General features: G+C 38.8%; 1 protein-coding gene across 1 annotated transcript in view; it reads left to right on the forward strand.

The window, feature by feature from the left end:
* si:dkey-22o22.2 (neural-cadherin) overlaps positions 1-27,478 on the forward strand; it is a 231,816-nt gene that overhangs the window by 160,295 nt on the left and 44,043 nt on the right. The window contains exons 12-13 of the mRNA XM_022674142.2: positions 5,175-5,342; positions 22,827-23,076. Coding sequence (XP_022529863.2) covers positions 5,175-5,342; positions 22,827-23,076 — 418 coding nt within the window. The remainder of the gene's footprint in view (positions 1-5,174; positions 5,343-22,826; positions 23,077-27,478) is intronic.

The following is a 27,478-nucleotide window of genomic DNA, read 5'->3' on the forward strand; positions in this document are numbered from 1 at the left end:
TATCCTCCACAGAGACCAGCGCTCACCACCGTCTTTGTTCCCTCCCTCAGCATTTGCATATTAAACATGACACGCTCCTGAAGAACACCTCAGCCGTGTCTGTATATATATACCTGTACAAACGTGCAGCAGGAGGAAGTTCTGTATTCTCCTCTGCATAAATACATTCATACAGAGCTGCTTCTGACGCTCCTGCATTATCCTCCCGGCGAGAGCGAGAGGCTGTTTATTTATGGGGAATCTGAGCTCTGAGCTGTGCCTCTGCTGCTTACACTCCTCCTTCATTTACTCACTCATTTATTCTGATCTATCTATCTATCTATCTATCTATCTATCTATCTATCTATCTATCTATCTGTCTATCTGTCTGTCTGTCTCTGTGCCAGTCTATCTATCTATCTATCTATCTATCTATCTATCTATCTATCTATCTATCTATCTATCTATACATATTATCTAGATTTTTGTGCTATCTGTGCTATCCTTCTGTGCCTTATCTATCTATCTATCTATCTATCTATCTATCTATCTATCTATCTATCTGTCTATCTGTGTGCCAGTCTATCTATCTATCTATCTATCTATCTATCTATCTATCTATCTATCTATCTATCTATCTATCTATCTATCTATCTATACATACATATTATCTAGATTTTTGTGCTATCTGTGCTATCCTGTCTGTCTGTCTGTCTGTCCCTGTGCCAGTCTATCTATCTATCTATCTATCTATCTATCTATCTATCTATCTATCTATCTATCTATCTGTCTGTCTGTCTGTCTGTCTGTCTGTCTGTCTGTCTGTCTGTCTGTCCCTGTGCCAGTCTATCTATCTATCTATCTATCTATCTATCTATCTATCTATCTATCTATCTATCTATCTATCTATCTATCTATCTATCTATGTATCTATCCTTCTAGCTGAACTGACTACTTGACTATTGTTATTTTTATTTTATATCTGTCTATCTGTCTGTGTTCCTGTGCCAGTCTATTTCTTTGTTTATCTATTCATGTATCAAGCTGTCTGTCCATCTAACTATCTGTCCACATCTGTCTCTCTATCCATCTATCTGTTTGTCCTTGTGCCAGTCTACCTGTCTGTCTATCTATACATGTATCTGTCCAACTGCCTGTCAGTATATCTGCTTGTCTGTTTACCTGTCTTTCTCTCTGTCTGTTTCTCTCTCTGTACAGTGGTGTTAAAAATGTGTTTGCCCCTTACATATTATTTTGTTTTTGCACTTTTGTTATACTTACACATTTAAGATAATCAAACAAACTTTAATATCAGACTAAGATAACCTGAGTAAATATAAATATCACTTTTTACATTTTAATTTTATTTATTAAGGGGAAATAACTATCCAAACCAATCATGCCCTGTGTGAAAAGATGTTTGTTCCCCAACACCACACCAATAAATTAATTGTGATTAATCACACTTTTTAAAAGGCTGAGTACAATTTCACTACTAACCACAACCAGGTTTGATTACTGCCAGATCTACAGAATCAATAAATCATATAGAACCTGTCTGACAACATAAAGCAGAATATTCCCAGGAGTTTGAGGAAATATTCTTTGGACTGATCTGACAAAAGTGGAACCTTTTGAAAAGTATGTGTCCCGTTACATTTGGTATAAAACTAACACATCATTTCAGTAAAAGAACATCATACTGAACGTAAAACATGGTGGTGGTGGTGTGATGGTCTGGGGCTGCTTTGTTGCTTCAGGGTCTGGATAACTTGCTGTAATAGATGGAACCAGGAATTCTGCTGTTTACCAGACAATCCTGAAGGAGAATATCCGGCCATCTGTTTCTGACCTCAAGCTCAAGCGTACTTGGGTTCTGCAGCAGGACAATGATCCAAAGCACACAAACAAACCCACCTTTGAATGGCTTAAAAAAAAAATAAATAAATAAACTTTTTGGAGTGGCCTAGTCGAAGTCTGATTGTTGCCGCCAACCAAGATATTAGGTTTAGGGGCAAACACTTTTTTTTTTACATAGGGTCAGGTTGATTTCAATAGATTTTTTACCCCTAATAAATGAAATTATCATTATTTATATTTTTCTGATATTAAGGTTTGTTTGATAATCTGAAAAATATTAGTATGACAAAAAAGCCACAACAGAAATACGTAGGAGGGAAAATACTTTTTCACGCCACTGTATATCTGCGTATCTGTCTGTTCCTGTCTCATCTGTCTATCTTTGTGTTTGTCTCTCTTTATATCTCTGTATATTTTCTTTCTTCTCTCTCTCTCTCTCTCTCTCTCTGTGTAAATGTCATCTCTGGCTGTTTCTGGGTTTAGCGGTGGCTGGCTCTGCTGGACTCGGCCCTGTTGTTTCTGTGCAGGTTATATAAAACCTGGGGCTCTGTAGTCTGACATTAAGACAGATCTGTGGACACACACAGTTGTGGACAGGCGGACGAGCTGCACTCAGACGATCCTCAACAGCGCGATTTGGCCAGGCGAGAAGCAGCAGCAGCCATGATGAATTACCTGTACTGTGCGCCTGAGACAGAGTGAGAAGCATGGATTTCCTCCCCACTTGGCAGAGCCATTACTGAGTCCCCTCATTACAATCCCCTCATCCTCTCTCTCTCTCACACACACACACACACACACACAGAGTCACACTACAGTCACTACAGGCAGTAGAACAGAGGTGGACCTCAGGTGAAGCATTGCAGGCCGTGAATTATTAATGCACAGTTCACATCCAACACCTTTTCCCTTTTAACCTGTCTCCATCCGCCTGGACTGGGATGGATCTGGACAAGGCCGCAGGAGTTTGCGGGGTGCGGGTGGAGGGGGGATTGAGCGAAAGGTAATGGGAATCAACCCCTTCTCCTGCTCTCTGTCTCTCTGTTTTCCTGTCTTTTTCTCTATCTCTCTCTCTTTGCAGTGATTATCTCAGTGCAGTTTGTTACGGAGTGTCTGTGTGTGTCCAGGTCGTGTTTTCCATTAAAGCACAGCCCCCCCCCCCCCCATCCCCTCCACAGCCCCCCTTTGTCAGATTTGTCAGGATGTATCAGGACTAGAGAGCTGAGAGATGTCACCTGCACTTAACTCACCTGCCATCAAACACACAACTTCTACTTCCCTCCCTCTCTCTCTCTCTCTCTCTCTCTCTCATATATATAATTGTCTCTACATCTCTCTCTCTTTCTCTCATTCTGTCTCTAGCTCTTGCTTTCTATGTACTTTATGTCCCTCTCTCTTTATCACTGTAACTGTCTCTTTCTCTCACTCTTTGTACCACTTACTCTCTAACATATCATCACAACATAACATCTGTTTGTCTCTATCTATCTGTCTGTCTGTCTGTCTTTCTGTCTGTCTAAGACCACTTCAGATTCTGATTCAGTTTCTCTGATTTTGCTATTTTTAGGTATATGTTTGAGTAAAATGAACATTGTGGTTTTATTCTATAAACTATGGACAACATTTCTCCCAAATTTCAAATAAACATATTGTCATTTAGAGCATTTATTTGCAGAAAATGAGAAATGGCTGAAATAACAAAAAAAGATGCAGAGCTTTCAGATCTCAAATAATGCAAAGAAAACAAGTTCATATTCTTAATTTTTAAAGAGTTCAGAAATCAATATTTGGTAGAATAATCCTGGTTTTTAATCACAGTTTTCATGCATCTTGGCATGTTCTCCTCCACCAGTCTTACACACTGCTTTTGGATAACTTTATGCCACTTTAATGGCTTGTGATCATCCATCTTTGTCGTATTTATATTCCAGAGGTTTTCAATTTGGTAAAATCAAAGAAACAAATAATTTTAAGTGGTCACTTATTCTTTTCTAGAGCTGTATATCTCTCTATGTTTGTACCTGTCTGTCTCTCACAAAATATCTCTACATCTTGCTCTCTATTATTCTCACTATCTGTATCTCTGTCCTCCTTGCTCTCTACCAATAAAACCTTAATCTCTCTCCCTCTCTCTCTCTCTCTCTCTCTCTCTCTTTTTTGCTCTCTATCATCTGTAGGTCTCTTTATCTCTCGAACTATCTTTCACTGTTTTCTGTATCTTCTGTATACCTCTCTACCTACAATATTGTACCTGCCTGTCTCTCTATTTCTTCTCTGTATTTTTCTCTCTATATCTGTACTTTTCTCTTTCTTTCTACCCTTTTCTCTCCAACAATTTGTTCAGGGTTTATACTGTCATTAAGAACCTGGAAAATTTGAAAGTAGCAGATTCCAGGTCTAAATATGTTTTGAAAAAAATAAAACTACCCAGGAAGTTTTGAAAAGTCATGGAAATTTTGTCTACAAATCTTTGTGTTTCAGTTTATCGATGGAGTAAATCTATTTTGAGCCAACAAATATGTCAGCTCAGAGTTACTTCAGTTATTTAGCCTTTAAACGATTGCGCTCTCAGGGTCTGACACACATTTTATTATTAAAGATTGTGTGTCAACATTTTATCCGATTCATTTTAGACTTACTTTAATCAATTTTATCATATGGTCATGAAAAAAACATGAATAAATCTTGGAAATGTATTGATTAAAAAGTGTATGAACCCTGTTTTTTTTTGTTTCTCTTTCTCTAAATCTCTCCTGTCCATATATCTCTCTCTCACTCTTTGTGTCTTTTTTTTTACTGACCTGAAAAGAGGCTGTATGTTGGAGTTTTACTGCTGACTCAACTTCAGAAGTGCTGCTGCATTATTAATAGGACAGTGGAAATTTGAATGAAAGGGTGTGGAATATGTAGTACAAGCGCACTCCGCTCTTTGTTCAGCGAGGCCTCGGCCTTGAAAGTCAAATTAAGGAGCAAAAATATATATCGGCTGGAAGAATAGGTCCGTCTGCACCGTCGCTCAGTGTACTTTTGAAGTCCGTCTCCCATTGTCCGATGAATAATGCCGACTGTTCTTCAGTCTTAAATGTCAGGGATTTCTCTTTCTGCAGTTGTAACAATCTTTCCAACAAAGCTCTCAAACCTCCCCCAGAAAAATCCTCCATCCCTGGTGGTACCGGAGAGAAAAGCTGCCGTGTTTTTGGCCCGTGTGCTCAGGCTTTCATTAAAAATCAATCCCTCAGCTTTTGTGTTCTTGATTGTAAAGTCTGAGGCTTGGCTGAGATTTTGCTTAATCACTATTTGGGTTCTAAACCTCCTTTCTCTTCTGCTCCTCTCAGACATCGCGGATCAGTCAGCAGATCATCGCCACAGACGGAGGGAACCGCAGCAGCTCTGTGGACCTTACAGTCATCATCACCAACGTTCACAACCAGCCACCGCAGTGGGAGCAGGCTGAGTATTGGGTCACCATCCCAGAAAACACTGTGCGGGACACCAAGATAGTGGTGAGTGCTCCAGAGCGATTCATATCAAACTACTGTATATGTGTTAATCAGCCAGTGTAGCCAGGAATAAAAAAAATTGGAAAAAGATAAAAATAAGGATGTTAAAAGGCTGTTTTATGATCTTAATAGCAAAGCAACATTAATGGCCTGCGTAAGAAGAATTGCATAAGCATCACTCCTCTGTCTCTGTACATTGGGTTCATTTTTTTCGACATAGTCTGAATATTATGGTCATTCTGTACATTGTACTTTAATTTTATGGTAAATGGTCCAATAGAATCACTCCAGAATTTCTTGGATTTTTGGTACCTCTTTAAAATAAGACCCTTACCCTTATGAAGGGTTTATAAATGGTTTATAAATGAGTGTATTCATTATTATTAATTAGGTTGTAAATGCTTTAAAAACCGTTAATAGACAGTTACAACACATCAATTGAAAAGGCAACAGTGATCCGTTGTTTGTTTAGTCATTTAGTTCAACTTAGTCATTTAATTTAATTTAATTTAAATAGTTAAACACACTTATAAATATATTAATATGACAGATTTATGGAAAACACAAAGTAAGATCAGTATTTAGGAAGATCTGAGGTTTGACGGTATAAATGAGTGTGAAATTAAATTTGCAAATTTATAGCTCACTGTTGACATTTCTATTTATGTGTTGTTATATATGTATTAACTGCTTTTATTAAGTATTTGCAACCTAATTAATAACCTTTAATAAACGCATTAATAAACCATTCATAAACCCTTTATAAAGACAGTTTTGTTTTGAAGTGGTACCGGATATTTTTTTTTACTTCTTGTGCTTGAAAGCTAATTCAGCAGGTCTCACCGCTGGGTAGTGATAATACTCACCTCTGAACGGCGCAAGAGCTAGCGCTTAGCACTGTTAGCGGGTAATGCTAATGCTGCTCCAGCAGTGCTAGCCGGGGTTAGCAGCAGGCTACAGGCCGATAATACTCACCTGTGGACGGCAAAAACTAGTGCTTAGCGCGGTTAGCGGCTAATGCTAATGCTGCTCCAGTCCCAAGTCTCGGTGCTGAAGAACTACACTGAAACTCCCGTAAAACTCAGTTTTTAAGAAAACCAAAGGACTTTAAGTGCGCTATATAGTGCGAAAAATACGGATACAACAGATAACTTCATTAAAAAGTTTCAGTACATTCAGTGTGACAAAACATGTTTGCGAACATTCTAGATATTAAAGATATTGTAATCCACTATGCTCAGTTCTGCTGATCAGTAACTATAAAAAAATAAAGACCCATTTTTGGCTATTGAACAGTGGGACTCTACCAGCACCGATAAGATGAACTGGAATTGGTGTTTGTGATCCAACTCCAGAACTGGTCATCCAGCCTGACGTTACTGCAATGATCTAACAGTAATGCAAACTCCAAAAAATATTCACAATGATTAAATACTTTATATTCTCCATAAATAACTATGTAGTATAAAGTACTTTACACATGAATAAACCTTAATTTAACAGCTGTAAACATTTCTGTGCAGGTTGCCATGTTTCTGCTGCTAAATCAGTTTATTAAATATAAATATACGTATGCTTTTTTTATACATATCTGTCTGTTGGTGTGGGATTTGTGCTGAGTCTATATACTCACGCAGAGCCAGGGTTAAAACACCTGGGCTTGGGAAATGCGGTTGTTCTGTTCGGTTGCTGGGGCTTCTTGTCACATCTTATCTGGCTTGTATCTTGTTTGCTATTTCAGCGTGTTTTTATCGGCTGTCAGATTTAACAATCGTCTGGAAGCCTTTCCAGTCAGAGAGAGGCTCGTGCCAACAGCCCTCATCTGTCCACCTAACTCGGGCAGACTGCTTGTCCCAATTTCTCTCTTCTTATGCATTGAAACGGGGCGAAAAAGCCCCAGTCTTCTGAGACCCCCCTCCCCTACTCTTCTCTACACTAGCAGCGGTAAAGTCGATTCATCAGCAAAGAAGGCAGAAGTTGTTTCCACCCCATCAGCAGCTTCTGCCAGATATTCTACAGCGTCTAGAAGCAGAGCTACTCCACTTTTCATGTTGCCACAGGATGTGAAAGAGGCTTAGGTGGGATGTTTGAGCAGAAACGCCGCTGCTGCTTCCGCCAGAGGCGCTGGAACAGGAGGATGTATTGACTTAGCTTAGCTGTGAGGGTTCACACACTCTGCTTCGCTAGTCGTTTTTGCTAACCTGTTTGAGAAGTGCCCCGAGCCTTTATGCACTGCAAATGATCCTTATTGAACTCCCACACACTCAGCACACCAACACAGACACATACTGACACACACACACAGTCCAGTCAGAATATTACAACCACCTCCTACTTCATCTGCTTCTCTGCATACTTTATTATTCTTTTTTCACCCTATTCTTCAATGGTCAGAAGCCTACAAAAAAACACAGAGCGGGCATTATTTCAGTGGTGGTTCATTAGCATGACTGTATTGACACTAGCATGGTGCTGTGTTATGTGCTGCATGTACAGCAGTGCTGCTGGTGTTTTTTAACACTGTGCTCATTCACTCCCTTCTCTTTTAGAAACTTAATGAAACTATAAACAACATATGTACACTAAATCTCTTCTAAAAATGCATTTTAGCTTCTTTAAAGCAACAGTCCATAATTTTTTTTCTTTTTAATTAAAAGCAGTCATATTCCTGAGTTGGTAGGACACAGAAAAAGAAAAACAAACTAGCATGACCATCCCTTTAATGTCTAAAACATTAATTTTAAAAAACAGATTGGTCTAGTTGGGTTGTTAAAGGTAATAGCTGTCTACATTGAGACAGCATTTCATGGAACTCTGTTCCAAGGGGAAGGGTTACACTCGAAAAGAAGGGGTAGGGGTTAGTGGGAGGACCAAGGGGTGAAATAGGATTAGGCCTAAAAGTACCCTTCCACATGTTCTGTGCAATAACACATTCTGACCAGAGAGGTCTCAGAATCAAACAAAACAAAACTTATGAACTGTTGCTTTAAAGCTCCACAAAGCCGAATATATTAATTCCACAAACAGAGCAGTCTGGTACATTTCCCCAGACGTGTTTCTTTTCCATGTATTTTTGACAGTTGAGGCACTTGAGGCACTGCTAATGCCACTGATATAAAAGCTACTGCGAACATGGAGATATCAGAAAGGCAAAGTCTGTCTTCATCTGCTCATTCATACAGAATAAACCAAAAAATAAGCATTACAACTGAATATAGACGCAAACTAAAAGAGTTCATCCACTCTAAAATTAAACTGCACCTCAATGCATGTTTCAAATGCACTTTTTCTTGTTCTTTGTGAAAAAAGGGGTCTCTCAGAGTTGTATATGTATGCTGCACATGAAACTGTTCTTTAACCAACATTGTCTGCTGTAGCTAGTAAAAGCAAATACTCCGAAAAATGAGTCGGTAAGGAAAAGCTTTGTGTCTATGTCAACTTGTACATTCATGGCCTCGCCCACCTTGGCTCAGGACTGCCCACAAACAACGATGCACCCAACACTGTCAGCTAAAGAGCTTACAGCTCTGTTTAGCTGTCTTGTGTAAATAAGGTTTAAATCGGATCTCCGGTTGATTCTGCTTTTTACCGAGACCTTTTACCCGCCTGGAAGGAGAACGGCCGAGCAAGGCTGAAAGTCTGACGTTAAGACATTAAGGGGTAACTTTATCAAGCATTTGTCCTTTGAGTTTTAGAGCTGTACAGTTGACCTGGCGGGTGATCCCTCCTGCAGTGCTGTTAGCCAATCAGACGTGATATGTTTGCATGTGCGGAAATCCTGTCTTTCTTCAGAGACCACCTATTCTGTGAACTAAAGTAGGGCTAAACAGAAACACAGAAGCTCTTTTTTTTTTTTTTTTTTTACAATTCATACTGTAGATCACAACTAGACATTTTGAAATGAATGAAAAAACAAAGAAATGAGACCTTTAAAATAACTTTTTTGAAAGCTGTTTGAAAGATTCTCAACAAATACTTTCCTTTAAGTACTGATAGTATCATAGATACCTACAGTAGCAGCTACTCCACCATGTAGATATAAAGTCAGGGGCTGAAGCTCTTCTGCTGCTGCACAGTTTGTGATGATCTTCTGGGCCACACTCCATAATAAAACAAATAATAAAATATACCACTTTAAATAATACTTTTTTCCTGATTATTTCATTTACTCACCATTTTACTTGACTTAATATCTTTATCTTTGACAGTGTTGAGTAAACAAAAAAAAATTGATGTTTAATTTCATGATGTCTCTTAATATTAAACTCCTTAATTACGGTAACTTTTATACTCTTTGGCCCGTTTTTCTGTGCTAGAAATGCGCACTCTCTCCGCTTTTAGACTCTTTGGCCCGTTTTTCTGTGCTATAACTGCACACTCTCTCCGCTTTTAGACTCTTTGGCCCGTTTTTCTGTGCTATAACTGCACACTCTCTCCGCTTTTAGACTCTTTGCCCAGTTTTTCTGCGCTAGAAATGCGCACTCTCTCCGCTTTTAGACTCTTTGGCCCGTTTTTCTGCGCTAGAATTGCACACCCTCTCTGCTTTTAGACTCTTTGGCCCATTTTTCTGTGCTAGAAATGCGCACTCTCTCCGCTTTCAGACTCTTTTGGCCCGTTTTTCTGCGCTAGAAATGCGCACCCTCTCCGCTTTTAGACTCTTTGGCCCGTTTTTCTGCGCTAGAAATGCACACTCTCTCCGCTTTTAGACTCTTTGGCCCGTTTTTCTGCGCTAAAAATGCGCACTCTCTCCGCTTTTAGACTCTTTGGCCCATTTCTGACACCTAGCGTTCAAACTTTGAATCTCACATTATAAAAACCTGCTTAACAGCGGGCCAACTTTCATTCTATTTCTAAAATTCCTGGCCGTAGTTTGGACACCCCTGGTCTATAATTATAGAAGCAGAAAATGGCTTTATTTACAAAAATGAGCAACTAGAATGTGGTCATATCATCCTGACTGGACTCTGTGCATGTACTCAATTTGCTATTAATGTCTTTGCTATCAGATCCTTCTAATTATTACACATATTGAAAACAAAGATGCTACTAGCCAGGCTGAAAGATGAGATCACTTAGCTGGAGTATGAAGTCATACACAGTGGTCTTACTGAGCAGGACCGTGCTGGAGAAAGATCCTTAATTACTGTATTAATTTCCTGACAGCGCTCTCATCTCGCGGTGCTCCAGCGAGCATCGCCGCCATAGATAATGAATTCCGGGCTAATCCACACAGCCACACTTTACATATTTCACTGCAGATATTTCTTCCTCTCCCTTTATCTCGTTCTCTCCACCACCCCTCCACCATTAAGTACCCAGGTAGATTGTTGTTTAAATTTAGCAGCACTAATCTGATGTGTTAATTACACTGTGTAGGGCTGTGGATGCGGAGGCTGAATCTCCATATCAATGAGCTTCTTCCCTCCAGAGAGCGTTCAGCGCGCTCCTGTGTTCAGTCACGCTTCGTCTGCCGTCCACGCGAGGCTCGAGGGCTGGTCAAGTCTGTTACTAACCGCTCACACACAAACAAACATAAATTATCATTTAAAATACCTGTATGGTCACACAGCTTATCAGCTACCTCCTCACCCCCACCAAAATATAGCTGACTGGATTATTTTCATCTGCTGCTGCTGATATATAAATCAAATTCACTATATAATCAGATGATTTTAAATATTTCTATACTATTGTGCAAACTTTACACAGGAAGCAGACTGTTGTAAATAAACGTCTTCTGCACGTTCAATAGTGACGTCTTCCAGACCTTCAGATAAGGGCTAATTCTAGTCCAAATTAGGTCGTTGCAGATGTTTTTTAAGACGTCAATATTGAACGTGCGGAAGACGTCAGAAAATAGATGTTATCTGGCATCACCAAAATTGAACGTGCAAAAATTACCTAGAAAAGATGTCGTTTCAACGTCTCTTTGTTTAGTGGGAGGTTAAAGGTTCAGAGTTAAATCTGCTGCTAAGACAAACAATGCAAAGGGGAAGGTTTACTGGAACACAAAACAGCTTCTCCACCTTCTGGTACTAGTTATGCACGTTCGTTACACATCGTGTTTTACAATAAATTGCCTTTTAATCCCCCTCATTTTTTCTAAAACACATCAATCTGCCAACAACCACTAAAAGCAATGGATAAATTACATTAATTACCCCTATCGTACCACTGTGTTGATTTTAAATGGACTCCTCTGTTGTGTAAAAAAAAAAAAACATATATATATATATATATATATATATATATATATATTAAAACAGCACATTTTAACTATGGGCAATGTTTAGCTATCCTTAGCTAGCTAGTTACACACTAAGAAAAATAAGTACAGATTTGTACTCAAAAGAGTACAAAGCTTGTCGCTGGGGCTGTACCTTATAATGAGGTACAAAAAAGTACCTTTTAGTGAAAGTCCTTTTTTGTACCAATGGTTTTTGTGCCAGTAAAGATTATGAAGATTTTAAACATTATCATCAACTGAATATGGCTCAAAATCTTGATGATCCAAAATTATCTGCCTTTCAAATGAAAAAAATGTGCAATAAACATATATATTGTTTATTAGTGCAGCGATACAGAATACTGAATGTACCTTTTGTCTTTTTAAATGGTACAAATTTGTACTTATTGCTGTTAGGAATGACTTTGTACTTCAGAGGGAACAAATCTGACCCTGTAAAGACTAGTATTGTACCTTTGAGGGTACAATTATGAAGAGTGTACCAAGAGAGTACAAAAAAAGTACTCATATCGTACCTCTGTTTTTTAGAGTGTTGTTAGCTAGTTTGCTAGCTAGCTGCCTAGCAGGTTCGGGTGGTTTAAGACTTCAGATCAAAAACTACTTACACTACAAACACATACATGATCATAAAATTAACCGACCTGGCCAAATTTACCGTACAGCTTGTGGCACACGAGTCCTGTCCTGAACTGAACTGAGCTGAGCTAAGCTGCGCTTCTGTAGCACCTAAAAAATGCGTGTGCTTGGCGTGTTGCCTCACAGATCAGGGTGGAGTTTGGGTTATGATGACCTGCGGTCTCAGCAAATCAGAGTGGCGCTGTCTGGTTGAAATCAACCTAAAAATGTTCCACACAAATTGCATTTCCAAAAAAAAAAAAAAAAAAAAAACATAAATAATACCTAAATTTGTTAATGAATTAAATAGATAGGAAAATATTATGTAATTGGTAATAAACAATGCTTAATAATAAATATTATATATTCATATTGATCAATGATATTGCTAACAACAAGGTTGATAAATTAATATAAAAATAATAAATATATTCTTTAATAATGTACATCCCCAGGACGTCCAAAAAAGTTACCTGGTCCGACGGTCAAATGTTTAACTGACTATTGACGTCCAATTAGGGTCATAGTTAGACGTCCAAGTAGCGGACCTAGTTTGCACGGCGTGTAGAAGTGCAGAATTGGTATTGGACAGACGGACGCAATATAGAAATGATCTGCACGTCTAAAAGACGTCTAATGTTTAGTGGGACAGTACAGGGTCAAACACAGCAAGACAATATCAGACGGCTGGCAAAATCAGGGTCAGTAAATACAAAAAATAAGGTCGTACTGTAATGAGCTTAATAATAAACTTTTTTTCCTTTTTTTTTTTTTGAGAAAATGAAAACAAAGCTAAACCTTAAACTCTCTCTTGACACAAACAATTTTTTTTATTTAACTTTGAGCTACTTGGGCTCATCCTTGCGCATTTGTGGTCTTTGCAGATCCAATTCCAGCAGTAACAGGCGTGGCTGTGGGATCTACAATCAAAGCATTATCAGCTTAGACTGGGTGAATGTGATTAATTCCAGCCAAACGAGCCTACAGGATTTTTCTTTTTTTTTAATGTAATAGCTGTGCCTGAGTGTTCATAGTGAGCTTTCTGGGTCACACCTGTGCAGATGTGTGATTATTTGAATTCCTATTATCATGTGAAGAATGATGACTGTGGCATTATTTCGGGCTACAGTAACATTACAGGGTTCCACTGGTGCAAATCTGATTTTGCCTCTAATTGAGATGCTCTCTAATGGAAGAATGAAAAGATCATCTTTTCTAAATATATAAATATATAAAATGAAACATGCTGTATAGAGGAACAAGAGTCTAATGAGCTTTGTATAAATCAGTGGTCACACTAGAAAAATGTTTATGGAAGTCGAAAATGTAATATTTCTATAATCAATAATCATACATAACAAAATAGCATTTTTTTTCTTATGTCATAGACTGAGACTAAGACTGAGGTCTTCTGTACTGCTCTTGAAGGCCTGTCCAATAGAAACTCTCTCCTGGCTGCACCTACTTTGATTGGATCATTTTCTCTTTACATTTATTTAAAAATGTATCCTTTTTCTTTGTAGTCAATATGACTTCTATCTAGTTTAAGTTCCCAGAAGTCATTAAACTTCCTCAAAAATAAGACCCCGAGGGTTCCTCAGACAGGCAGACACCTCCAAATATTTAAATGTCACGGTGCAGACATATTACACTCTGTGGATTTCAGCGGCTGTATGTGTTTATTGCTTTGGCATTTAGGAATAGTCTCTCTCTACGTTCTGCAGTATAATGTAAGAGCTGCATTGTTTTACTATTAACATGTGCATTGTGATGCTTATAGCACGGCTTAAATTCTGTATGCACGTGTGTTGACTCTCTTCTGAAGCCAAAACTAATGGAAGATGCATCTGGGGCTCACCTGTAACATCTGAGCACGTCAGAAGAAGACAAGTGACATTCCAAAAACCTTGTGTTTATTTTCTCTCTTCAGCATCTCCCTACTCCCTTCTCCCTTTCAGCACTTCAGCTTGACAAGCCTTTATTCTGTCAGAACCACAGCAAAAGAGTTCAGTTCCCAGAAATATCAAAAATATTTTTCTAGGCTTTGTAATGGTAAACATCCTGTTATGTCAGTGACAATTACTGCCTACACTCTTTAAAAGGGTTTCAAGAGTAAAGGCAGTGGGCATATCCAAAACTATCACATCTGGTACAGAACTGGCAGACGAAAGAATTGTTCAGGTGTTCATACAGGGTGTTTAACCCTTAGAACCCTACGGATGGATTTTCCGTCCAAACTCACACCTTGACCTTGTGTTCTCATCTTAATTACTCAGGAATCCCTTCTCTCATAAACAAAATCTATGTATGATTAGAAAGGGCAGAACTTACTCTCTAAAAATAGAGAGAGAAACCCATTGAGAAAAACACCTCAAAAAGTGAGATCTCCTTCCCCAACCAATATTATTTACCTTTCGTGCTTCAAACATATTTATATGATGTTTCAAACAAAAACATATCAGTAAATGACTCAAAAGTGTCCCCAGAAAAAGTGTGAAATTACCTGCTTTACTCAAACTAAAGCTGGGTATGGTGTGCGCACTACTTTATATGGTTTTTATTTTACTTGCACATTTTTACTAAGTAGTTATACTCTGACTCATTTTTAAGAATTACAATTTACAAAAAGTTTATTTAACTTAGCTTAGCTTTACAGGTCTTGCCACCCAGCGGTGAGGTTTACAAGGATTTGAATTAAAGGGTAAAGATGGCAAAACCCCTGTTCCTTACTAGTGTCGCATAAAAATGTGCCTTATAGTGCCAAAAATACAGTAACTTTAAGTGTACAAACAGACACACACACATGCACACTCAATTCTGCACATACACATACACCTCAAAAGTGATGTTGCTGGTAATATAACTTGAACAACAGTGCACTTCAGAGCAATTACAGACTCTCTCCTTCTCTTTCTCTCTCTCTCCCTCTTTCTCTCTCTCTCACTGAGTGCAGTATTTACTCCCTGGTGTGGAGTAACTGTAGCAACTGACTGTTGAAATCTGTTCTGTGCATTGGGAGTCTTCATGGTAATTTATCCTCAGAACTCTAAATACAAATTAGGCTTGTTAAACAGTATAATGCATTCATTAGGTACACCGAGGCAGCCTTGTTGTGCGCCAAGTGCTCCTATTCATCTCTCTCTGCCTCTCTCTCATTCTCTCTCTTTTACTATACCCCCCTCCTTCCTCCTCCATCCATCTATCTGTCTCTCCATCTCCCTAATTAAAAATTTAAATATCAGTCGCCTCATTGTGGAATCATCCCAAGGAATGGTAATTAGCGAATTTCCAAATGCAGTAATTGCAACCTTGAGGAAGTAATTAAGGGACTTTGTTCTTGTACACGGAGGCCAGATAATGGGCATATCATTCTCATCAGGGCCACGCTGATGCTCGCTAATAAACTCGGGGGACGGATTAATCAGGTACGGTTTCCCGGGTCAGTCAAGTTTGCGTTTCCTGACATATAACCAAAATTAATTATTTAGCTAATGCATGCTTCTATTAATATTGCAGCATTATTTGGTGATCGAAGCAGGTTTAGGCTTCAATATATGTATCTGTGAATGAAGGAGGGGGGGGGGGGTCTCACGGGGCTTTGGTTGGTGGCTAAAGCAGAGCTGGAGATCTCCATTCAGCTGGAAAGTGATGTCTGAGAGCTTTTCGGTGTTCTGATGAGGTCAGGAATTCTGTGCCTGTGTTGGTCTAACGTGGGATTTAATGTGTTTCCATGGAGCATGCTCACTCTTCAACAGGACATCTTTCAGCAGGTGCCGTTTCATAACCTTCAAACTGTGGTCTATGTATATAAGAGACAGTATCAGTCAGGCTCTGCTGTGTCATATAGCATGTAGGCTGCTTACACAACAAAGCTCATGCAGATTATCCAAGTCTCCCGGAAGTCGCGGGAGTCTACCACATATCAGTAACGACTCCACGGGCAGTGGACGGGCACTGTTTTTTTTTTTTTTTTTTTTACCTCCTGGACGGGATCGGTTCAGTAAGAGAAGAAACATCATGCCTTCTATTGAAACGCATTTCACCTCAGACTACTCTAAAGTATATCCATGTCTGGTAAAAGTAAAAAGCAATGTCAAAAATCTTGCAGACTGTACAGTATGTAACAGTGATTTCAGCATTGCCCACAGGGGATTAAATGGTTGCAAAAGGCATGGTGAGGTGAGTTAATGGGGAATATATATGTATATATGTGGTTTTAGACCACAATAATTTATTGTTCCGACAGACAGTTCTGGTGGAAACAGGAGAGTTGAGGTGCAAATTGAATTCTGTCGTGATTTGGGCAGCCGTGGTTTTATGTTTTTTTGGATACAATCCGGGTTAAACACCCGAACATCCTTTTCAGACAGCTTACTCTTACAGTACGTCCACAGTTAATCCTGTTGGATGTGGTTGGTCCTTCTTGGTGGTATGCTGAAATTACCCTGGATACCGGGGCTCTTGATGCATCACAAAGACTTGCTGTCTTGGTCACAGATGCGCACACAAGTCGTGCACCAACAATTTGTCCTCTTTTGAACTCTGGTGTGTCACCCATAATGTTGTGTGCATTGCAATATTTTGAGCAAAACTGTGCTCTTACCCTGCTAATTAAACCTTCACACTCTGCTCTTACTGGGACAATGTGCAATTAATGAAGAGTGGCCACCAGGCTGCTCCAGTTTAACCATGAAACCTCCCACACTAAAATGACAATGGTGTTTCAGTTTCATTGTCCAACCCCTGTATACATTGGCCAAAAGGTATAGTTGTATAATTCTTTGCTATCATTTGGTGTGTGCGTGAGTTTTTTTATTTTATTTTTTATTTGGATAGGGGATTTGTCCAGGTCCAGGTCCAAAGGTGTCTCCCTGAAAATAAGTTTTGCAACTTAGGATGTCTGCTCATGCTATTTTAGAGATATAGCAGTGAGTGGTTTTATTAGTCTATAAGTTTATTAGGAATAATGTAATATACATCATTTACATCATAGCCCCAATGTCATCCAAGCATCACTTAGCCAACACAAATTTGCTGCCCAAAGTTTGTTTCTTTAGATTTGTGCTGATGCTAACAAGCTAATGTGGCTAGCGTGAAATGTTAACGTAAACTAATACTCTGTGAATAAGCTTTGTGTAAACTGACTGCCTGAAACATCACACTCGGTCCTGATTTGTTTAATCTCAAAGAGTCTTGCTCATATTCTTTTCTGACAGCATGATTTAACGGTTTAGGATTAATAATGACGTTAAAAGCAGGTAGCTTTGTAGGAACATCCAGTATATATAAAACATTTTAGAGGGTACAGTATGTTCCCTTTACTCACAGTGTAACTTCTCTGGATGAACCAGAACATTCAAAATACTTACCGGGTCCTACAGGTACTACAGGTACAACCAGGAACAAGAGTGTAACAACTAGATAACTTTCTGACACTTACCGTGTACTTTTCCAACACTAAAATAAAATATGTATATATCTTTAATAGCACAATCAGGAATGCTGATATTTTAAAGAAAATGAATTAATTAATAGACAGAAACCACAAGGTTTTATATTAAAGGTTAATGGTAGATGGGTTCCCATCTTTAGTCCTTTTTCGCTGTAGTTTTCTCACCGTTGTTGCCTTTGACTTGCTCCTGGTGTCCTGTTGCACATTTTGTCCTGTAAAGCTGCTCTTTTATAACCCCTGATCTAAAATTAACCTAATAAATAAACCCACACCTTACCTGATTTCTACTGTTCTTACTCAATAAGTACACAGTACTTACCCTCTAAAACACGGGCTTTATTCAATCAATCAATCAACCTTTATTTTCACTCCCCCCAATTCCCTCAGTTAGATGAACGTTCTCATTTTAATCTTTAACATTACATTTGAACTCTGTGTCGGAGTATGTGAGAGCACGCTCCCCATGTATTATAATAGCAGGACTGTGTGGAGGAGGAGGTTCTTGTCTAAGCGGCTCTGGCAGTAAAGGTGAAGGAATAGGTCAGTACAGAGTGGAACACATCCTGGATGTCAGAGCCAGGCCTATAAAAGCAGGAAGAGCTTTTAAGGTGCGTCCTCTCAGAGCCTGTGTGTGTGTTGTGAGGAGATGTCCTTGCAGGAGTGAAAGAGAACCTGAGCAGTGGAGGACGTCACGGCTGACTGAACCCATGAGACCCAATCGCTCTCAACATTTTCCCTCCCTCTCAGCTCCACCACGCTCCCTCTGATGTCTTAGTGTTCAAACTGTGTTTTCCAAGCCTCACATTCATCATGTTACAGGACTACCCTAGATGGTGTGGAAGTTGTTTCTCCATTCATTCCCTCATGCTGGCTTCGCTGCACTGCCCTCTGCATGGTGTTGGAATGTGTTTACTCCACACTGTCATTTGTTTGATAGTAGTTTGGGGTCAGTTGCTTTCTTTTCCCTTTTATGCTAAATGACCTGCAGTTCTCTCTGCTGACAGGCTGCAGCCGTTAACTTTAGATAGTGTTCTCCCAGACCAAACTTGGGCCTGAGTTTAGAGCTCTCTAAGTGTTTTTCTGAATCCCTTTGCATACAGCTTTGTGGAAACACATTTAGAGCAAAGGTCTGAGAGAAAGGATCGGTAAAGCCAGTATTAGCCAGTAATTCAAGGACGCAATATTCATAGGTTTAGGGGTGGACACTTTTACAATACTTTATGATATTGTGATAAATAAGTTGTTAACATTATAAACAATTTATGTTATAAGTTTATTGTAGATATCGTCAGTGATTTAAGAATACTAACCGACTGTACGTTAAATTATAGAGAATGTAATTAACTCAAAATGTGACCAACTTGTAAAATCCACTTTTTTTTTTGTTCTTCGTGAAATACACTAGGTTTTACTACTACCTCCATTGTCTGCAGCAGCTACACTGTTAAAAATAAAAAATAAAAAAAACTAATTTTCAGGCAGCAGGGGTGCCAGAAAATGTCTGTAAATAACAAAAAAATACTGTCACGTTTAAAACAGATATAAACCGTAAAATAACATTTATTGTATTTACTATGATTAACAACTAGTACTGTCATTTTACAAGAACTTGTCCTATATTTACATGAAATCTTTCACTTTTGCCATATTTTAATTTTTAAAAAAGTGGCATACACTCCTTATAAAACAGAATAATTATTAATTTTACAAGAAACTGTCCTATAATTACATGAAATCTTTCATTTTCAACAGATTTTAATTCTCAAGAAAGTGGCATACACTGCTTATAAAACAGGATAATTATTCATTTTACAATAACTTGTCCTATATTTACATGAAATCTTTCACTTTAAGAAAATATTCAGAAAACAAATTGTATTCATGGCCCTGCCCACCTCGGCCCGCGACCGCCCACAGCATGGCAGAAGAGTTATTTGTGCAAATCACATCAGTGTTATATGCTTTGCTCAGTAATTCAAACACATAGTTAGAATTGTTCTATGAAACACCACCAGTGAAGTACAATTGACACAGGTAGGTGTATTTTTAGAACAGTTCTGTTTACACTAGTTAATACTAGTAAAAAATCCACCACTGCCTGGGTGGCTCTACTGCGGCTCAGCCAACCCCAGGGTGTATTTTTACTTTCTGGACCTGGACTACCCACCTCTGTGTGTAAGTTACTAGGTTTAGATAGGATCTCCAATGGATTTAGTGTTTTACAGAGTATCTAAGACTAGGTCAGTGGCTAAACTGCACTTAGCAGGGCATTATACATGTTATAAACTAACAGATTACATCGCAAAGACTGTTATTAGTGTAAAAATGTCTTTATTTTAAAACATTTCTAACTGTTGTCCATCTTGCTGCCTCGCAGTGCTGTTAGCCAATCATAAGCGATATGTTTGCATGTATGAATATGTATGAGCAAGAGCTGAAATCCTATAATTTCTCCCCGTCCACTCCTCCACTCCTCCACGGGATTACAGCAGCGTGATACCAAAACACTGGAGAATTTTGTTTCACAAAAAACAGCTCACAGGGCATTCATTCATATTAGAGACCACAATTAGACTTTAGATTTTAAAAGGAATTAAAAAATTAGGAATGAATTAGACCTTTAAGGAATTTATAAATATATATTTTTTTTTAATTCTACACGCTGCGAAAAAACTGAATCATAGCAAGTTAAATTATCTAAATTTCATTTTTTGTTTAAGTGTAAGATTTCCTTTAACTTAGGAATAATGATCCTAATCAGACTTATTTCTAATTTTCATCTATTTTATTATTTTAATTCATTTTCCCTGAAATTAATCACATAATGTCACTGGTCAAAGTATTTCAATACTTGTGTCCAAATTTAAGCCAAGAAATCTTATATTTTTGCTTAATTTAAGTCTTACTTTACTGATTACTTGAAAATTACAAAAAATGTGCTCACCCCATTGACGGATGTTTTTGCTTAATATAAGCATATTTACATATATTTTGTCCAAATTTTGCCAATGAAGCCAACATTACTATAAATATGAGAAGCATTTGTAATAAGCAGAAATGGGCGAATATTAACAAATGAAATTAAAAATTTACTTTGAGCAGAAAAAACTTATATCTTAAATATCTTGGGTTCGTACTGTCTCCAATCAAATAAAATTCAAAGTAAATGTGGGAGTTTTTCAGGTTTTTCTCTATTAAGAAATCACATCAAATCAAGAGGGATTCACCAGTATCTAAAAGTATTTGGCATAATGTCAGAAGCCTTGTCACGTAAAGTTGCTACCATTAAAATAGGCCTAATTCTTATATATACCTCCTTTGACACGCTCAAAACCTGTCATCTGTCAATGTGTCCAAGTAGATATCTCCATAGGCCACTGTTTTTTTGCTTTTGAGTCTCTGGCCAAAGTAAGCATAGCTATTAAACTCTACCACAGAGGCAATTGCCCCAAATGCTGCACGACTCAGCAGAGACTTAACCTCATGTCAACTGTGTAAAAGCATTGCTTTTTCCCAATCATTTAAAACGCGCCGCTCATGAAATCTCGCACTGAGGTTTATGCTAAACATGCAAATCTCCAGCAGTGTTTGCCCTCTTCCAGGAACTGGGTCAGGAGGGAAACCTTTGCGAAGTGTAACACCGTGTCTGTGAAATATGGTTGGTTTTGCTTGTGTGCGGAAGGAGGCAGGTGTGTGCTGCGCTGATAGATGTCCCTGTTGTGTTTCTGGATGCTCTTGTTTCTCGGAGTGAGAGGGGCGGGGGACGCGGAGATGCAGCTCGATCAGGAGAGAGACTCTTTCAGCAGAAAGTTACTCTATAAATGTCAATATGAGTTCAATAGGAAATTAGATGGATTACAGGTGAACTGTGGGTAATGTATTCATGTGCTGGAGTCAGCAGCTCAGTGACGGACGTTTCTGCTGATTTCGAATGCCCTTTCACAAATAATGCTAATTATCTTCCATGAGCTTTGGCAAAAGGAGCACTGTCCTTAGTCATCGCCACTTTTTCATTAATACCTTTTGTGGGTAGATGAGTGGAGGGATGGGAGGGTGTGGGTTGCACAAAATACAAAAACAAAAACTCACCTCAATCAAGTATAGCATGTCCAAGCAGTTTTCACTTGATTAGCTTACACAGCCATTCAGAAATGCTTAGCAGAAAAGCACACATGCACATTAGTGCTGAAGGATACACTCATAAAGTTCAATAATGGAATATATTTTTCCAAATATATGATGATATAAGACGATGTTTATGTTTATATTAATAAAGTGACTCCTCAAACTGCTTCCTCAGTATTATTCCTGTCCCATCTGCACCCACAGACAGATGGATATTAGCCACATATACAGCATACAGTAATAGCGTGAAAACAGACTGTATGACTGTAGGAGGGCAGAACTCTGAAAAAGTGTTGAAAAAGACTGGAGTTCTTGGCAGCTTCTGCTTTAAAAAGGAAATGCCAATGAGTTTCCAAAGTTTGTGCATTATGTAGTGATGTAGAGGGGTTTTGGTGTAATATGTTTAAAAGATATACAGTATGCAGCTCTGGAAAAAAATAAGAGAATGCTTAAAGAAAATGATGAGTTTATTTGATTTTACCAAATTGAAAACCTCTTGAATATAATCAAGAGGAAGATGGGTGATCACAAGCCATCAAACCAAATTAAAATGAACTGCTACTTGAATTTTTGCACCAGGAGTTTGTAGCATAAAGTTATCCAAAAGCAGTGTGTAAGACTGGTGGAGGAGAACAAAAAAACATGCATGAGAACTATGATTAAAAAACAGGATTATTCCACCAAATATTGATATCTAAACTCTTATAACTTATATGAACTTGTTTTCTTTGCATATCTTTTTATTATTTCAGCCATTTCTCATTTTCTGTAAACATTTTTTGTAAATAATAAATATTTTTATTTGGAATTGGAGAGAAATGTTATCAGTAGTTTATAGAATAAAACAACAATGTTCATTTTACTCAAACATATACCATTTACCAGAACTGTATGAACACTTGTTTATCGGAGGCTGGACTGAGAGAAAAGCCTGAGAAATAAGGTGGAAGTGTAGTGACAGATAGTAGAAATGCAATAGGTGCACAAATAAGGAGTTTTGTAAAGCAGTAATGGAAAAATGATAATAATATTCCTATTGTCTCCACAGACTATAAAAGCCACTTCTCCTCTGGGTGACCCTCGTGTGACCTATAACCTGGAGGAAGGTCAGGTGCCTGAGACGAACATGCCTGTGCGTTTCTACATCAAGCCCAACCGGAGAGACGGCTCAGCATCCATCCTGGTGGCCGAGCCACTTGATTATGAGAGCACACGCTTCTTTACCCTGCGCGTCCGTGTTCAGAATGTAGCAGCAGTCCCGCTCGCATCATTCACCACAGTCTACGTCAATATCACGGGTAAGAGTCGGCTTTACACACACACACACACACACACACACAAATATATAACACCAGTTAAATTACTACATTACTATGCTTGGGCGGAATCCTCGTTTCATACCATTGTACCATCTCCAAATATTTCTCTGATATGCAGTATTTAGACATTCCATCCTGCACAAACTCATTTCAGAGCTCCTTCAACTCTAAAATTACAATGCGTGAGACTCCCTGAACGCCAGTGATGTGTGGGACCTCTGAGTATTAGTGGGAGCACATCCCATTTTCTCCATTTTGTCTTTCAATTACTCAATCCACTCATTAGGACTCCCCCTATCACTACTGATGCCGCAACACACCAGGAGAGTGAAGACTAGCACAGCGCACTCAGAGGAAAGCGCAGCGACTCAGTTCCAATACATCAGCTGATCAACATCATCCTTTGGAATGATGAGGGAAAAGAGCGCCATCTATCTATTCAGAGAAAGCAAGGCCAATTGTGCTCTCTCAGGGCTCCGGGAGCTGATGGCAAGCTGCATGAACAGGTTTTGAACCGGCAGTCTCCCGATCATAGTGCTTAGCCCACTGGATCACTCGGAGCCTGGAGCAAGGTGTTTTGAAAGTATTGCAACAAGTGCAAATAGCTCTACAGTTATGTCAATTCCATATAACCTCACCCTACATTATTTTAAAACTGAAAACCAATCAAATTCCAAGTTCAGTTTGTCACATAATTGCCAAATGTTTAACTAACTGTCAGTTATGAGAGAAAAGTGGTTAGCATTAGCTTAATTAGCATAATAACATCCTGCTCTTCACAGAACAAGTCTGGTTGACAGAAAAAACAACTTAGAAATATATGGATAGACAATAATTCAAACAAAGACAGCTAATTATCGAGATTGTTGAAGGCACAGACAGCTGAAATTAAAGTATTTTGAAGCTAGCTAACTGTTGGGCTATTGACAAAAGTGTTGATAAAAAATGTATCTGAGAGAGCTAAGTCAAGTGACTGGTGTATAATAACAGGAAATCATTACGCAACAAATTGTCATTTTTGAACCCATAGACATCTAGTTAGACTTCTAGTTAGATCAGTCAGCTAGCAGGCTAATCACCTTGGTATTGTTGTAGAAATGAAAATGAAAGGTGGGCTACCCCCACCTCTCGTCCGGGGTACAACTCCCCTGCGTGCTCGTTGATAGAGAGTCGAAGGCAAGTTGAGTGAAGTTGAAAGCAAACCAAGCATTTATTGCTGAATTCAGGAGAACTAGTACATACAAGACAGTATTACAGCCATCTCAGTAAAGTTCTGACCCCCTCTGATCTGACTCCATTTTTATACCCCAAATGACGTGAAACCTGCTGATGAGGCGTTGCTAAAATCATCTCATGTTAGCATGTGTAATTTCACGTGTTAGTAATCCATTTCATGTGTCTGACCGGACCATCAGTGTTTGGCCTTGACTGTATCCAGCCGGACAGTGTGGTATTGTTTCAAGAATTGACTGGGTCCAGTCAGACAGTGTAATATTGTTTCAGTAATTAGACAGTGCCGCCCTCTCTATGTGCGCGCGTCCTCCCGCTTTGGTAGGTGAAGGACTTTGCACGCACAGAGAGAGAAAGGCCACACTGTTCGTCCCGAAGCCTCCTTTGTATCAATTTAGTTCATACAGAGTGCACTAGCTGATGATTGATGGTTAGTCAGAGACATGCAGATAAACAAAAATGCTTCAAACATGAGCTATATAAGTTTCACAATAGTTCTCATATGTTATATGTTAATGTGTTAGTGGCGCGTGGTTAGACCGCCATACAATAGACCCTATGTGTTAGTAAACGCTTTATGTATCGTGTGGGTTAATTTGTTACAATAAAGTCTGTGTTAGTCACATGCCTGATCAAACAATGTTTTACTATATGTGTAAGGGATATATTGTGATTATTGGTTAATCTTTGATATAAATGCGTGTAAAATACACTGTGAGTAATAAAAATGATCAGATACAATGTGAGTATTGGTTATGCATATTGAATACAAAGTTTCACACAATGATTATATCACTAAGATGAGTAATCATAACTGAAATATATTTGTCAATAAACCCAACGTATAATAAACAGTTACTCTTTAGTATAGATTGTATGTATGTCAGGAGGTTGAAATTACGAAATTTTGGAGGACAAAACTCGTAGCTGAGAGCACAAAATAAAGTAAATGGTCATATGATATGAGTATCTTAGCAGTTCATAATAATATATAATTTATATGTTCTGTTGATGTGTCATTTGAAGATATAAGGGTTAGATGTGTTTCCATCTCTGGGTACAACTGTTTTAAGTAGCATTTAGCCATCTGGTTCAACCACGTTATCCTGTTCTCCTTTTATTTGGAGTAAGTTAGCCTAACCCCCAGCTACATTAGACCGTACTCATTTGACTGTACTGCAGACTGTACTCATTTGGAGACAGCATCATCAAATTTAAATACTGCTATGTGTCTTATTACCATTATTCCTCCCAACCCTACTATTACCATAGTCAGTGCTTTAGTCCAGTGCAAATCCCATGTCCATGCAGTTAGTAAAAGTCAAGACTGCCAGGGTTGAGTCCGAGTCAAGATCAAGACCGGGACATGTCGAGTCTGAATCATGCCAATGACTTTTAGAAGTCAAGTCCAAGTCAAGACCAAGACTGGCACTAGATGTTGTTGACATCACTAGAGCAGTTTAGGATGTAGGGACAGGTCTGTAAACGTTAATGAACTAAGTGAGAAGTGAATGAACTAAACGTGACCGAAAGTTGGCGGCTTTTCTCAAGCGTTATGGTGGGGGCTGTAGTGCTGAAGCCCAGGCTAGGTGACACCCATTAGCAGAATGCTGTGCTGTTAATAATGCTGATTACCAACGGTTTAGTTTCAGTTTTTAACAAATATGACCCTAATCTGACACTTTGCACATTGGCGGTTTCGACAACAATACACAACAACAGGTCTGCCTCTCCCCAAAAAGAGATCACTCGTTTATTGTCTTAAGACCACTCTCCAGACAGAGAACCGACTCAAGTACTGCAACACTAGCATGCAGAGAACCTCTCATTAGCTCCTAAAATGATGAACAAGAGCTAATATGCCGTATTAGGCTTGTCTGGAAATTAGGACTTCATAGACATTTTGGTTATATTTTTCCAGAAGTAATTGCAGTAAATCACATTATTTGTCATTGTTACTTTACTGTGCAAAACAGAAGTATGAAACATCTGGCCCATGAGGTTGTTTCAATTATAATGAACGATAATGATAAAATGATGAAAAATAAAATGCTTCTCTGGCGAGCTTTTGTTTACATCACTCCCCTGTCTCTCTGTCGCACTCGGCGTGACTTTAGTTCTCGTTTTTCCTCCCGTTCTTGGACTCCCTATCTCCTTATAAGGGCGTTTTTTCCTGGCTGTGTCCCAGTTCATTAGCCGGGGCAGCGGCAGTGTATTGGACCACGACCCTGACGACATGCGTTCGATCCCGCATGAGGAGCTGTGTGTTCATTTATTTTTATTTTTTCCTTTCTTCTTGGGTTTACCTGCTTTGAGATCAACTGTTCTGCAATTGGGTTCAACAACCCTCTGGGCTGGAGAGCTATTAGTCTGTAGCACTCTCATCTCCAAATACATTTCCATTTGCCCGCCACGTAATGGCTTGAAAAATATCTGGCCTGCAGCCAAACTTAATTGCCGACCTCTGATTTAGACCATGCTATTGAAATATTTTAATGTTTAAATATTATTAAACATGAAACTTACATAAAAGAAAACCAATATGCTGACTTTTAAACAAGGTCTACATACGGGCTCATTCATGTCCAAATATTGTACTATAACTCGATAATGTGATTATTGTGACAAGCCTATTCAGGATATATGTGCAAGTGAGGAGCTGTGGTGTGAGCCCACATGGGTTAAACAGCACTGAGAAAAGGACAGCATTGAGAAAAGAACTAAGAAAAGAAAAGGAAAGACAAAAGAACAGAAAAGAAAGAAGGGAAGAAAAGAAGTTGACATCGATCTACAGCGTGCTGCAAATGTGTGCTGACAACCAGTGCCACACTGCAGATCTGCCCTGGGTGGGTTTATTTATCAGAGTTTCCTGCCTGTGCTACGCTCTGTTCCTCACACACACACACACACACACACACTCTCACACACAGCAGTCTGCTCTGATTCTGTGACGGGGGTTTGAATTAAAGCAAGGTTGACATTAATGTTCCTTTCCTTCATACCTCATTTAGCCTGTGCTGTATCTGTGTGTACAGAGTGCAAGGAGATGCATGACACTGATGAGTGTGTGGCAGGTAGCTGTGTTTTTGTGTATGTGTGTTTGTGGGGGTCTGGGGAGGGGGGGTTAGGAGATTCAGTAAGCAGCTACAGC

The sequence above is a fragment of the Astyanax mexicanus genome, chromosome 6, assembly GCF_023375975.1.
Source record: "Astyanax mexicanus isolate ESR-SI-001 chromosome 6, AstMex3_surface, whole genome shotgun sequence".
NCBI lineage: Eukaryota > Metazoa > Chordata > Actinopteri > Characiformes > Acestrorhamphidae > Astyanax > Astyanax mexicanus.